Source organism: Hydra viridissima, unplaced genomic scaffold, assembly GCF_058129835.1.
Source record: "Hydra viridissima isolate aposymbiotic clone 2 unplaced genomic scaffold, HvirCarnegie_v1 scaffold_2, whole genome shotgun sequence".
Classification (NCBI taxonomy): domain Eukaryota; kingdom Metazoa; phylum Cnidaria; class Hydrozoa; order Anthoathecata; family Hydridae; genus Hydra; species Hydra viridissima.
Genome location: NW_028324301.1, coordinates 6,838,264 through 6,850,000, shown reverse-complemented (window position 1 = coordinate 6,850,000; position 11,737 = coordinate 6,838,264). Strand labels below are relative to the sequence as shown.

Genomic DNA, 11,737 nt, shown 5'->3' with positions numbered 1-11,737 from the left:
GAAAAAATTTACGATATTTACGTTCGCTATCATGTGTTTCTTGCCGCAGTCGTGTTCTTACCACTTCATGGGGGTATGCAATAATAGAAGCGCACGTTTTTGAACAGCCGGCAGATAACATAAAGTCCGTCAATTGATTTTTCTCAAGATGATCTAAACTATTATCTCTGTGATACTCACGAAGTATCTTTTTTAAACGTTCATATATAACAAAATGAATTATTGTCTCCAATACTCCAAAATATGACGCCGACAATCCTCGATAAAATCCTCGTATGCCTTCAGATTTGTAAACTTTACCTATGCAACGCATCATCCCGTATTTACTTCTAAAACAAGTCAATGTCACACTTAATAACAAATCGTTAAGTATAAGGTTTGCTGGAATAAAGTGAAGGCATTAAAAAAAACCGAAAAAAATTTCAATAAAAATGTAAAACGTTACGAATTCATAATTATAAACATAAAGAGAAAAAACAAACTACTTTTGCAGCTTCGTGTAAAAAGCTCAAAATTGACAATAAGGCAAATTCTTGCGAGCTGAATTACAACAATGTCATTTTGTAACATTAAAAAAAAAAAACTATAAAAATTTTAAAATAAACACCATATTACAATTCTACTACTTCAAGTCTTACTGATTGCTCAGCTGAAGTCGCGTTTTTACAAACCAAACAGGTGCTGTCAAAGTATGTGTAACAAAGCCTAAAAAAAATATTGACGCAACAACTTGGTTACGTTTTAAACATGTGCATATAAATATATATATATGGTTACTTTTTGTGTTTTAAGAGAAGAAATTAACGATCTTAATGTACCTACATTTTTTAAACCACTGTATTTAAAGCACTACAGATACAAACCGTATGCATATATGCAGTGGCGTACCTAGGGTAAATAGCGCCTGGGGCAAACACCAATCTCACGCCCCTCCTCCCCCACATAAAGTACTTAATTACAATTTTTTAATAAATGATGACACAAACTTTATTTTATATAACATTTATTTTATATAATATATTATTTCTTAATTTATTTTATATAATTCTCGCTTATTGTATTGCAACCAAGCCTCTTTTGCGCCCCTTTCAGGTTGGCGCCCATGGCACGTGCCCTGCCTGCCATACCCTAGATACGCCACTGCATATATGATACAAACCGTATGCATATATGATACAAACCGTATGCATATGATACAAACCGTATACACATATCATATAAACCGTATACTTATATCATATAATCCATATGCATATATGATACAAACCATAAGCATTATGATACAGACTGTATGCATGATACAAACCGTATGCATAAAATAAAGAAACTAAATAGCATAAAACAACAAAAATGCAGTCAAAATGTACACTAAAACACATTTTTCAACTTATCATATTTACCAGCAGAAGCACCAGCTAGCATATGAGTCAATGGGTTGTCTTGGTTTATTATTCCTTTTTGCCCAATTATTTTGGAAGATTTAACATACACTGCAAAGTAGATGGCTCTAAGAAAGAAAATTATCTTTTGAAAACCTAATCTTTTTGAGTGAAACAAATTCTGAGTAAACTTTTTTTAAAAAAAAATTCATCAAGCAAATTTCAGAATAATCAGCAATTTAATTAGGTTGAAAATTTTGAAACATTTTATTCAGCAAACTTTTTAAAATAATGCCAGTATAAATGAAAGATGCTTTTCCATAAAACACATTTTGGCTAAATCAGGAACTTAAAAAAACATTTTGTAGCAAAGACTGTCATTTCAAGATATACTTTTCATTTACTGCATATAAGAAAACTTTAACTGTTCATCTCAAGGGGGGAAGGGGAGGGACTTTTTGTCTAAAATAAGCTTTTTTTAGCATAAAAATATTTCGACAATTTTTATGTACAGTTAAAGAGATATGTATTCAATATTCTGAGAGTAAATTTATCCAAGATTTAAGATAACAACAAAAAAAAAAAATTGTAATTATTTTTCTTTGCTCTAAACTTAACAAAACATTTAAACTTAAAAAATTTTCAACATTAAATATCTGAAAAAAGTTTTTCAAATGAAAACTTTCTCCAAATAATTAAATTTTAAAAGTTTCTTGCGTGGAACTCTTGCTTTTAATCTATTTTTTTTTTTTTTTTTTATCAATTTTTAGTAATAAATTGGCTCACTTGAATTCTGAATTCTTTTTCAAGAAGGCTTGTTGATCATTTCTGTCATTTAGTACTTAGCTTCGGATCTTGGCTGATTATTCACATATCCAAACATTTTGTACCTACTTGTTAAGTTGCTGATGGTTTCTAATGCATTTCCAGCTTCTTGTTGTATTAATGCATTTCCAGCTTCTTGTTGTATTAATGCATTTCCAGCTTCTTGTTGTATTAATGCATTTCCAGCTTCTTGTTGTATTAATGCATTTCCAGCTTCTTGTTGTATTAATCTGAATGTTTTATCTTGCTTGAACAACTCAATAATGAAATTTTGCTTGCAAACATTCCTTGGATTTAACTCCTATTCTTCATAATATTAATGACAAATCAGATAGGTTTTACAACGAAAAATAATTTAATGATAGGTTTCAATCACAAATCAGATAGGTTTGAAAATTATTATTCTTATATTAGCAGTTTCTCACTATTTGATAACAAACTACCTTGAATTGTAGCTTAAAATTCATTTTCAACTATTAACTCTGAAAAGTTTCCTATAATTATCTTTCATTGAGATTTTAATGCCCCCTTAAGGAATAGTTAAATTTTAAGCAAAGAAAGTTAATGCAATTTTTTCTTTGTTATCTGAAAATTGGTTTAAATCTGCTTTTAGAATGATCATAAGAGTTTTCATCTAAAACTTATCTTTTCTTCTGAAATAACTTGGCAGTGTTTATTTTTCACAATAAAGTTTTTTGTTCAGATATTTATCTCTATGACTGTATGAAATGTATTTGAAAAGTTTTAATGAATACTTTTTAATGTAAAATTTAAGTTTTTATTCTTATCGAAGATACAATTAATATGGTTAAATCTTACCGATAAGAGATATGAGCCGTTCAGTGCACAAAGTAAGATACGAGCTGTTCAGTGTACAAATCAATTAACTCCGGAAAACAAAAAGCCGAGAAATGCAATGAAATAATGTATGTTGTTATTTAAAATTACATTTGTAAATAAATGTAAGTATATATTGTAGAATGCATAAAAGTACAGATAAAGCTTTCATCTAACAGTATATAAAATCAATAAAGAGAGAAAAAATAATGATCAGTAATGTTGTTACAACTTGTTAAAATAACAAAATAACAAAATTACAACTTTGTCATTTAATGGTTTTAATCTTTATTATTTGGGAAAGTTATTATAAATTCCAATAGCTTTGACACTTAAATTTAGAATTAAAAAAAAAATGATGCTCATACATGTAACATATCTAATAAAACTAATCCACTCTTTTTCATTCAAAATCCCGGGCTTTTTTTTTTTACCAGACTTGAAGTAACTCCAAATACACCTCATACAGATACTTGTTATCACTAGCTAAATCTATACCAGCGTTAATGTTGCTTTTAGAATTTTCAGGAAAACTGATGTAACTCTAAAATGTAATAATATGTGAAATTTCAAGACTTTTATTGGGTTTGTTACTGAAGTTAATGAGCATTTTTTTGAGTATTTTTTGGTGTGTTCTTATATCATATTTCTTTTATAATCAACTTACTGCAAAAAAAGCCAACAATCATGATCCAGATTTCTCCACAAAATCTGTTGGTAACTTTGATTATCCTGGTGTATTTCAATTCTTAAATACATATCCACTAAATCACAAGCCAAAGCTATTGGGTATTTCCGAAATCTTGGTAAGACTGTTACTAGATATTGTTGAAGCTTGGGACCTTGATAAATAACATTGTTAATTGATTTATAATTGTATTTTGCAGAAATAGCAAAAACAATTCTAACTTTAGTAGTTAATTGATTGAGACAGATAACTGGATATATTTTTGATACAGATTTTCTCTAAGATCCTTTTTCTTGATTTTGCTTGATTTTTCTTGATAATGTTATTATAGCCACTGCTGAGACTTTTGTTTTTCATTAGATGTTTTTCTGTGTTTGCCAAACAATTTAATGCCATTGTACAGGGGTGGGCTGCCAAACTTTGAATAACTGGCTCGCTTTTTAATTTTCGTTAAAATTTCCATTCCCTATATAATCTGTAGAAAACAAACAAATTATAAAAATAATAAAGTTGTAACAGGAAACGAAGGAAATAATAAAGCGGGCGATACCATGTGTAGTATGCCAAAGCTTCACAACTTGTGACTCACTCACAAGAAAGAGCTAAGCACTTCGTATTTTACATACACACATGATGTGTGTATTGTGTTGCGCTCATGATATGTTTGCGAGTGTGTGGCACATCAGCACAATGTGCATATTTTGCATAAACATACTATTAAAATGGCTTATTTTTGGTTTTAAGGTTAATTTAACAAGCGGCTTGCCAAGTTTCAAAAATTTTAACAACTGCCTCGTGCAAGCAGGACCGAGCCGACTCCAGCCCACCCCTACCTATTTATTGATTTATCAATTTTCTTTCCAGGTTAGCTTAAATTCATATTTTCTATTTTCCATATTTAGTAAATTTTGCATTATATTTAATAACTTAATATCATCTGAGCTTATTGTATTTCCTCTCTGCAATTTTTCATCACCTTCAATTTCCCATAACCTTCTTAGGGTGTCATTGATGTCTTCCATGTTCTTATTGCTTGATGCTAATTTAAAAAAGTGTATTGAAGAATACCCACTAAAACCACCAATTTATGTCCATCAAAGTGATGTAAGAAGAGCAACTGGTTTGTTAATTTCTTCTTTTACTTCCTTTTCTGCACAGGGTAATTAGTTGTTTATATGTTCCATCATTACTCATCCGTCCTAATTCACATCTTGTTTCTTAGTCTAATTCAGTGTTACTTATTTGTTTCAAAAATTGCTGTTTCAAAACAGATTTATCAGCCATATATTTGTCTTCTAATTGCTTTTCAGAGCCTTTCATTCTTCTTTATGATATCACTTTTAACTTCATTCGTCTGTATGAATGCTAGAGCATTGTGGATAGAGGAATACTTTGTTCTACTGAATAGTTTTTCTGTTACTTGATTTATCAACACAGTTGTTTAACATCAGTCCATTGACTAGCTCCATAGCATCTGCAAAGTTATTATTTATCTTCTCAATTTTTAATTGAGACTTTCTTCATATTGTTTATTGTCTAGTAACTCATAACTTGTTTGACAATTCAACCAAAACCTTGATAACATTTTCTTGTGTCTTAATTTTGTGTTTACTTGGAGATTTACTTGGAGATTTATCATCACCAAGCAGTTGAACAAGCTACTGTCTTGTTCAAGTAAATGAAGATTTTAAACAAGTTTTTTTCAGTTAATGTAGATATTTCACTTTGAACCACTGTTTGATCTTTAATTTACTATTTTGTTATTTTGAATTCTTTTTTCTTTCAGTATTCTTCTTTTGAAGAAACAACCTTCTGCAACTAGATTATGATCCAATGGTGATCAAAGAATAATACTAATTATGTATTATTTTACTACTTCTAAGATTTTTACTTGTCTTTCATTTAGATTGTTGATTTTATCATTTTCCTTGTGGTGTGTGCTTGCAATCATAAAAACAATTGATATGGAGTTGAAGTACAGGGTTTCTTATGTTCCTATGAAAAAAGTGGTTCAAAATTTTAGTGACAATGAGCGCAGGCCCTTGAGTATGAGGGTCCTAATATGGGTATAAGGTGCAGGGTGTTTAAGTAGCGGTGGTGGTTTTTTTTTAAAGGTAAGCATGAATAATGAAATATACAGTTGTGGACAAAATAATAGTAGTGGCTAGTAAAACAATGATTTGTGATAATAATTTTATGTAAAACTACTGTTCAAATTACTTTAGGGAAGTCCCGAATTTTATATATGAACATATCTAAATTTGTAGGTTAAAATAACATATCTATTGTTTCCTACCAATTTACTTATATTAGCTTTTTGTTTATTTGGTTTTAGTAAGACTAATTAAAGGTAAGATTAATTTTAGTGTTAATTTAATGAAATATATAAAATCGTATAAATTTATTTTATAAATAGAAATGATGGGTCGTGCAAAGCATTGTAGTGCAGAAAAGAGACAACTAATTATTAAATTAAAACAAGAAGGGAAAAAACATACAAATTTATTCAAGAGACATTAAGTTGTTCTCCTATGATGATTAGAAATGCTCTAAAATGGAAAAATGTAGACGAAACAAGGGGCCGAAAACAAAAAACAACTGAACATGAAGACAGATTGATAAAACGTTTGGGTCAAGTGGACGCAGGATGCATGTAAGGAGGCCACCTAACTCTGCATACAAACTGCAATACACCATAAAAACTGTAAAACATGGCGGAGCAAAAATAAATATTTGGGGTTGTTTTTCTTATTATGGCGTAGGGCTAATCTATAAGATTGATGGTATTATGGACCAAGACATATACCTTCAAATATTACAAAATACCATGTTGCCCTATGCAGAAGAGGATATGCCCCTAAGATGGGTTTATATGCAGGACAATGACCCAAAGCATACCAGTTGCAGGGTAAAAAGTTGGTTCATCGAGAATAGGCTTGCAGTTATGGATTGGCCTGCACAGTCACCGGATCTCAATCCAATCGAAAACCTTTGGATAGATGTAAAAGAGGCAGTTTATAGTCAAAAACCAAAAAATCAGCAGGAGTTATGGCAAGTTGTCCAGAATGCTTGGAACAATATTCCTTTAGAACGTTGTCAAAATTTGATTAACTCAATGCCGAATAGATGCAAAGCTGAGATAAAAAACCGGGGGCATGCGATTTAATATTAATTTTTTACTATTGTTTAAATTTATATCATTTTTTTGTTAATAAAATAAATTATTTGCGATATAACATTAAATAAATTAATACTACTATTACTATGTCCAACCTGTTTTTTTCACTTATATAATTATTATAAATAAAAGCAAAAATTTAAAATTTTCTACTAATTAGTTTATCATCTCACACCTATTTAATTAATAATCCAGTATTACAATTTCATTTTCAGTAACTGTTTAAAGATAATATTAATTCGTTAATTTTAATCACACTACTATTATTTTGTCTACAACTGTATATATAAGTGATGTAAATAAATGATAGACGGTGTGCGTGCGTGTAAAAAAAAGGAAAAAGATAACAACGATGGGAATCGAACCCCGATCAAGTCGAGTATAATAGTGTAGTAATTATGGCATTGTGCCATGGGAACTGTTATAGAAAGAATATATTGTTTTTTAAGTATAAGAATGTATGTTAGAGATATATATATCAGTTATTTACATCATTTATATATATATCATTATTCATGCTTACCTTTAAAAAAAACACCACCACCGCTACTTAAACACCCTACACCCTTATACCCATATTAGGACCCTCATACTCAAAGGTGCTCAGGGGCCTGAGCTCATAGTCACTAAATACTTTAAACTACTCAAAGGTGCTCAGGGGCCTGAGCTCATAGTCACTAAATATTTTAAACTACTTTTTTCATAGGAACATAAGAAACCCTGTACTTCAACCCCATCATTAAACACTGACATTCTTAACTATGAATATCTTTTCAGCAACAGGCATTTAATGATAGCGTACACATCACCATTAGCAATATTAATTTAGTTTTAATGTCTTGTCTTTTAAAGTAAATAGCTTGTAAAATATAAAGATTTTTACTTGTTTTTCATTTATATTGTTGATTTTATCAAAGAGGGTAAATTTGTATTAAAAATATACCATCAATAAATATATTATACCTTTAAATAAACTATGTTTTACCAATATACTTTAAAAAAATTCTTTCTAAAGAAAATGTATAAAAGGCTCCACTCCCTTAAAGTAAACAGTTATAGTGATCCTTAAAAATTATGCTAATGATATGATAGTCTTTTCTAAAAACAGTTTTTTAAAAGTAAATCCTAGTTCAGGTTTACTGTAACAAAGATAACTAAGTTGATAAAAACAAAATTATTTTGTTCAAAATGTAAAGGAAAATACCTTGCTGGAGCCACTCCAATCAGATTAGGACCCAGGCCTTTATATAAAGAACGATAACCTTCAGTACTGATTATGTGCCTAAATATATTAAGTTAAGTTTCAAATAGTTACCATGGAAATTTTTAAAAATAATTTATACTATTTATTACATACAGTTTATTCATTATAATTTATACATCATGTTCAGTTTAATACTCTTCTTGCAGCAGGTAAATCCTGAGGATAATAAAATGTTGCATAAGGTAAATTTTTTAATAGAAAAAGAAACAAATCAAAACATGAATATATGAATTCAAAATTTTTCACTTTATGTTAAACTGAATCCATCTGATTAGGTTCCAATCCTCTAAAAACATTTTTTTGTGATGACTTTAAAAGAGAAGCTCTAGTTTTCTATTACCTATATCCATACAAGTACCTCATACATCCTAGTATACCAGTCGGCTTGCTGTATTGTTCCAATCTTCCTGCAATGGTTGATATACTGGTAACTTGTCGTGTCACAGGCTGAAATACCTCTCCAGAAGACTTTAATGTAAATTAATTTTAATGTCAAAAATACTTTACAGATAAAATATACATAATTACATAAATAGCTTGTAAATAAGAGACACAATAGGAATTGAACTATATCAGATTGACACCATATTCCATTATATCCAGCTCAAAACTTAATCAGAATTTTCAACTAAATTGAAAATTTTCAATTAAATTGAAAATGTCTTAAAAAAGCAATCCATAATAAATTAAAATCCCATTTGAGTTCACATTTTTTAACTAAAAACTTTCTTTGAGAATGAGATCTTTCGTAAATCGCACCTTGTGTAAATTGGGTCTTAACTGAATTATCTGTTGTTGTTTTTTTTAAATTGCTTTAAATCTTAGTAATTGCAAATTTCCAATTACTAAGACTTAAAACTATTTAAAAACAATATCATTTACTTTTGCAATTGCTAAATTTTTTTTCTTTTATCTAATTTTTTTATAATTTAATTATTTAATTAATAACTATACTTGCAATTGTTAAGACTTAAAACAATCTCAATTGAAAAGTGTATTGATGAAATAAGAACTTAAGGGGAAAATATAAACTTAGGGTAATAATAGTTTAGTAATTTAGATTTCACTTTATTAAGTAAATAGGGTTTAAATCAGTGTTTTGGTTTTTAGGACTGAAACCCTTTTTATACAGCAAGCAAAATATATGTTGATATCTAAATTTTTAATTGTGTGAGTAAATATAAATGCCAAAAGCAACATTTGATTTGTATAAAAATATATTTAAAAAAAAACAAACCAATTCTATAAACCAAAGTTTAATCTGTATACCAGAACCAATAACATAATTTACCTGTAATCTTGTTTTAATAACTTCCAGAGGACATGTTGCAATAGCAGCTATAGTTCCTCCAACTCTGCAATAAAAGGATGAGACATAAGATGTTTAAAATGGTTTACCTCATTTTCTCAAATAAATCATGTTAAAAATATTTTAAGTATTATGTCTAAAAGGTATTCTTTTGTAATTTTCACTGCGCTTTTCTATTGTTTTTTAACCAGCAAATTCTTATACTAAAAGTATTTATATCTAAATGTTAAAACTTACTACTTTCCTTGACATTGTAACATTTAGAAATAAAATTTTAGTTACAGTGCACAAGTTCACATAGGTCTTTTATAGTTGCAGAATATTGATTTTTAATTGCATGTTTTGATAAAGTTATCCTCTGAAAATATTACTCTCCTTTACAACATAAGAGTAAAGTTAATAATATATCATTGCTTATAAATCTATAATTGCCAATTCAAGAAGAACATATCCTCAAAGTTTTGCTCAATTCCTAAATACCTTCCATACTTAAAATCATATATAGAACTTATTTTCATGTCTTGTTGTTAAAAAACCAGGTAATTATTATCATAAATTAACTTTTTGGATTAATTTCTAAAAGTATAATAAAAAGAATTAAGGACAACAAAAATATTTTTTTCAAATACTTTATGAAATTAGTCAAGCTAGAAACTGCAATGGAAAATTATTTACAAAAAAGACAGAGTTCATGGAATTCAGTTAGGGCAAAGCTCAAAAAAAAATTACCGGGTAAGTCAAACAAATTATTTTTTTCATTAATGTGTTAGTCATGAAGAAAATCTTATCTTATTTCTCCAACATTTTTTAAAATACTAGTTATTAAGTTTTGAAAGCATGAAAATATAAGAATGTGTTTAAAAAAATAAAACTCATAAAATAGTTGGTGTGGGTAAAAGCCAGCTGGTTGCTTGAGTAAATACTATTCTGATAATTTGTAAGGAACTTTAAAGGGTTTTATTGACCCTTAATTATTATAATTAAATACAACTACTTGTGACTCTTTTTACACATCTGACTTGAAGTACAAAGCCAAGACATTACCGGACCAATTACTAACACAAGTAGTTTTTTTTAATTGAATGAAATATTGGATAAAATATTGCATATTTGTTACAGTATCTCTAGAAAAACTATATACTTAAAAGTAGAAGTTTGTTTCATTTTATTTTACATATTTTTTTTTTTTTTTTATACTTTTTATTTTTATTATACTTAAGTTTTAAAAGATTTACAGAAAGCAGGGTTTCTAATTTGAAACTTTTATAGTTTTCTAAGAGATTTACCAAAAAATTTAAAGAGCAAGTTAATTACAAATAAAATTTGAAGTATTTCTTGCAATAGAATCACAGAAAGGTCAAGGTAAATTAATCAGAAGTAAAGTAATAACAGCTATAGGTTATGAGCATGCAACATTGTGCACAAAATGAGCATTCATATAGATTAATAGAATGAAACTATAACGCTGTATATGATTAAAACTTCCATTTTATTTGCTAATATAACATTAACTTACGCTCCAGCTATTAAATTGATAGTTGTTGAATTTCTGCATTCGTTGTAGTCCATGAAATGTGTAGCAGGAACTTATTTTGTAAATTGTTGAATAAAAATTCGTGTTTCACATAACCCAAAATATCAGCAGAAAGAAAATTTAGAATGTTTAACTCGAATTTGAATACTGTATAAATACAAACATATATATGTTATATATATTTTTATATATATATACATATATTTACTTTTGTTTACAACATTGCTGCGACTTCCAGCTAGCTAACATGAAATTCTCACAATGTCTCGGCTCGATTACGGCAAAAGAACTTAAAATCACGTGTCATTCATAATTAAGATCAGATTCAGAAATGATGATAAATGCTTGAATAGATATAAAATTTATCAAGTTTCAGAGCTAAGTAGTTAGCAAGATTATAAATAACTGTGTAGTTATGAAATTTAATCAAAATGAATACTGTATTGATAAGTTAGGGTTACCTAATTCAAACTTATACATAGTAGCAAGAGCTTTATATCTGTGTCTTTGAAAAATCCCCCCTGAAGCAATGTGTCGGCTGAAATGACAGAGAAATGCTAATACATGCCAAAAGTTTTGGTATTACAAAAACCTATATAAGCTATAATGCAAAACAGTGACGTTAGTCATATCTAAGATAGTAACGGGTAAGAGATAAAACATAACTTCATGGCGTCAAGGACCCTTTTTCTCCCTCACGCACTTATTTTAAAATGTCAAATA

The 11,737-nt window shown here is 28.6% G+C and overlaps 1 protein-coding gene across 2 annotated transcripts in view; it reads right to left on the bottom strand.

Moving 5' to 3' along the window:
- The window catches only part of LOC145189561 (solute carrier family 25 member 36-A-like), an 11,814-nt gene extending 546 nt beyond the window's left edge, over positions 1–11,268 (bottom strand). Inside the window, exons 1-7 of one of the 2 annotated variants that reach the window (XM_090079193.1) lie at positions 10,997–11,268; positions 9,463–9,526; positions 8,512–8,639; positions 8,112–8,189; positions 1,401–1,507; positions 639–705; positions 1–329 (exon numbers count right to left, since the gene is read on the bottom strand). The exon at positions 1–329 is cut by the window's left edge and continues 546 nt beyond it. In XM_090079193.1, the coding sequence (XP_089935319.1) occupies positions 1–329; positions 639–705; positions 1,401–1,507; positions 8,112–8,189; positions 8,512–8,639; positions 9,463–9,526; positions 10,997–11,049 (826 nt within the window). In that variant the 5' untranslated portion in view covers positions 11,050–11,268. The remainder of the gene's footprint in view (positions 330–638; positions 706–1,400; positions 1,508–8,111; positions 8,190–8,511; positions 8,640–9,462; positions 9,527–10,996) is intronic. The other variant, XM_090079194.1, reaches the window with a different exon arrangement.
- Between the last annotated feature and the right edge of the window lie 469 nt (positions 11,269–11,737).